The sequence below is a fragment of the Alligator sinensis genome, unplaced genomic scaffold (assembly GCF_000455745.1).
Source record: "Alligator sinensis unplaced genomic scaffold, ASM45574v1 scaffold242_1, whole genome shotgun sequence".
NCBI classification, from domain to species: domain Eukaryota; kingdom Metazoa; phylum Chordata; order Crocodylia; family Alligatoridae; genus Alligator; species Alligator sinensis.
This window is the reverse complement of record NW_005842320.1, coordinates 351,692-352,061: the sequence shown is the minus strand read 5'-3', so window position 1 is coordinate 352,061 and position 370 is coordinate 351,692. Positions and strand designations below refer to the sequence as shown.

The 370-nt window shown below is 67.8% G+C and overlaps 1 protein-coding gene across 4 annotated transcripts in view; it reads left to right on the top strand.

The window, feature by feature from the left end:
* Positions 1 to 271: 271 nt before the first annotated feature.
* Positions 272 to 370, top strand: part of CHM (CHM, Rab escort protein 1) — a 148,747-nt gene continuing 148,648 nt past the window's right edge. For all 4 annotated transcript variants that reach the window (XM_025209963.1, XM_025209964.1, XM_025209962.1 and 1 more), the window contains exon 1: positions 272 to 355. In XM_025209963.1, the coding sequence (XP_025065748.1) occupies positions 307 to 355 (49 nt within the window). In that variant the 5' untranslated portion in view covers positions 272 to 306. The remainder of the gene's footprint in view (positions 356 to 370) is intronic.

Below are 370 nucleotides of genomic sequence, written 5' to 3'. Positions count from 1 at the left end.
GGGCACCTCGGGCTCCTGCCACGCGGCACGAGTCGGTCTGTAAGGGGCCGCCCCGGAGACCATCAGTGCAACACGGAGTGATGCTCCGGGAAGCTCCCCGCCGCGTCACCCGGAGCCAGATCCGCCGGGTCAGTGATCTGGTGGCATCAAGTGGCGCAGCCTCACATGGCCACACAGCAGCCCTCAGTGCGGAGCACAGTGCCCGAGCACCCCCACAATGCACCGGGACCCAGCTTCCGCCAGGAGCCGGCACGGGAGCGGACGGCTCACTTCCGCCAGCAGCAGTCACATGACTCCCCCCTCAAGATGGCGGACAACCTGCCCTCCGAGTTTGACGTGGCGGTGATAGGAACCGGTACGGGAGGCACCC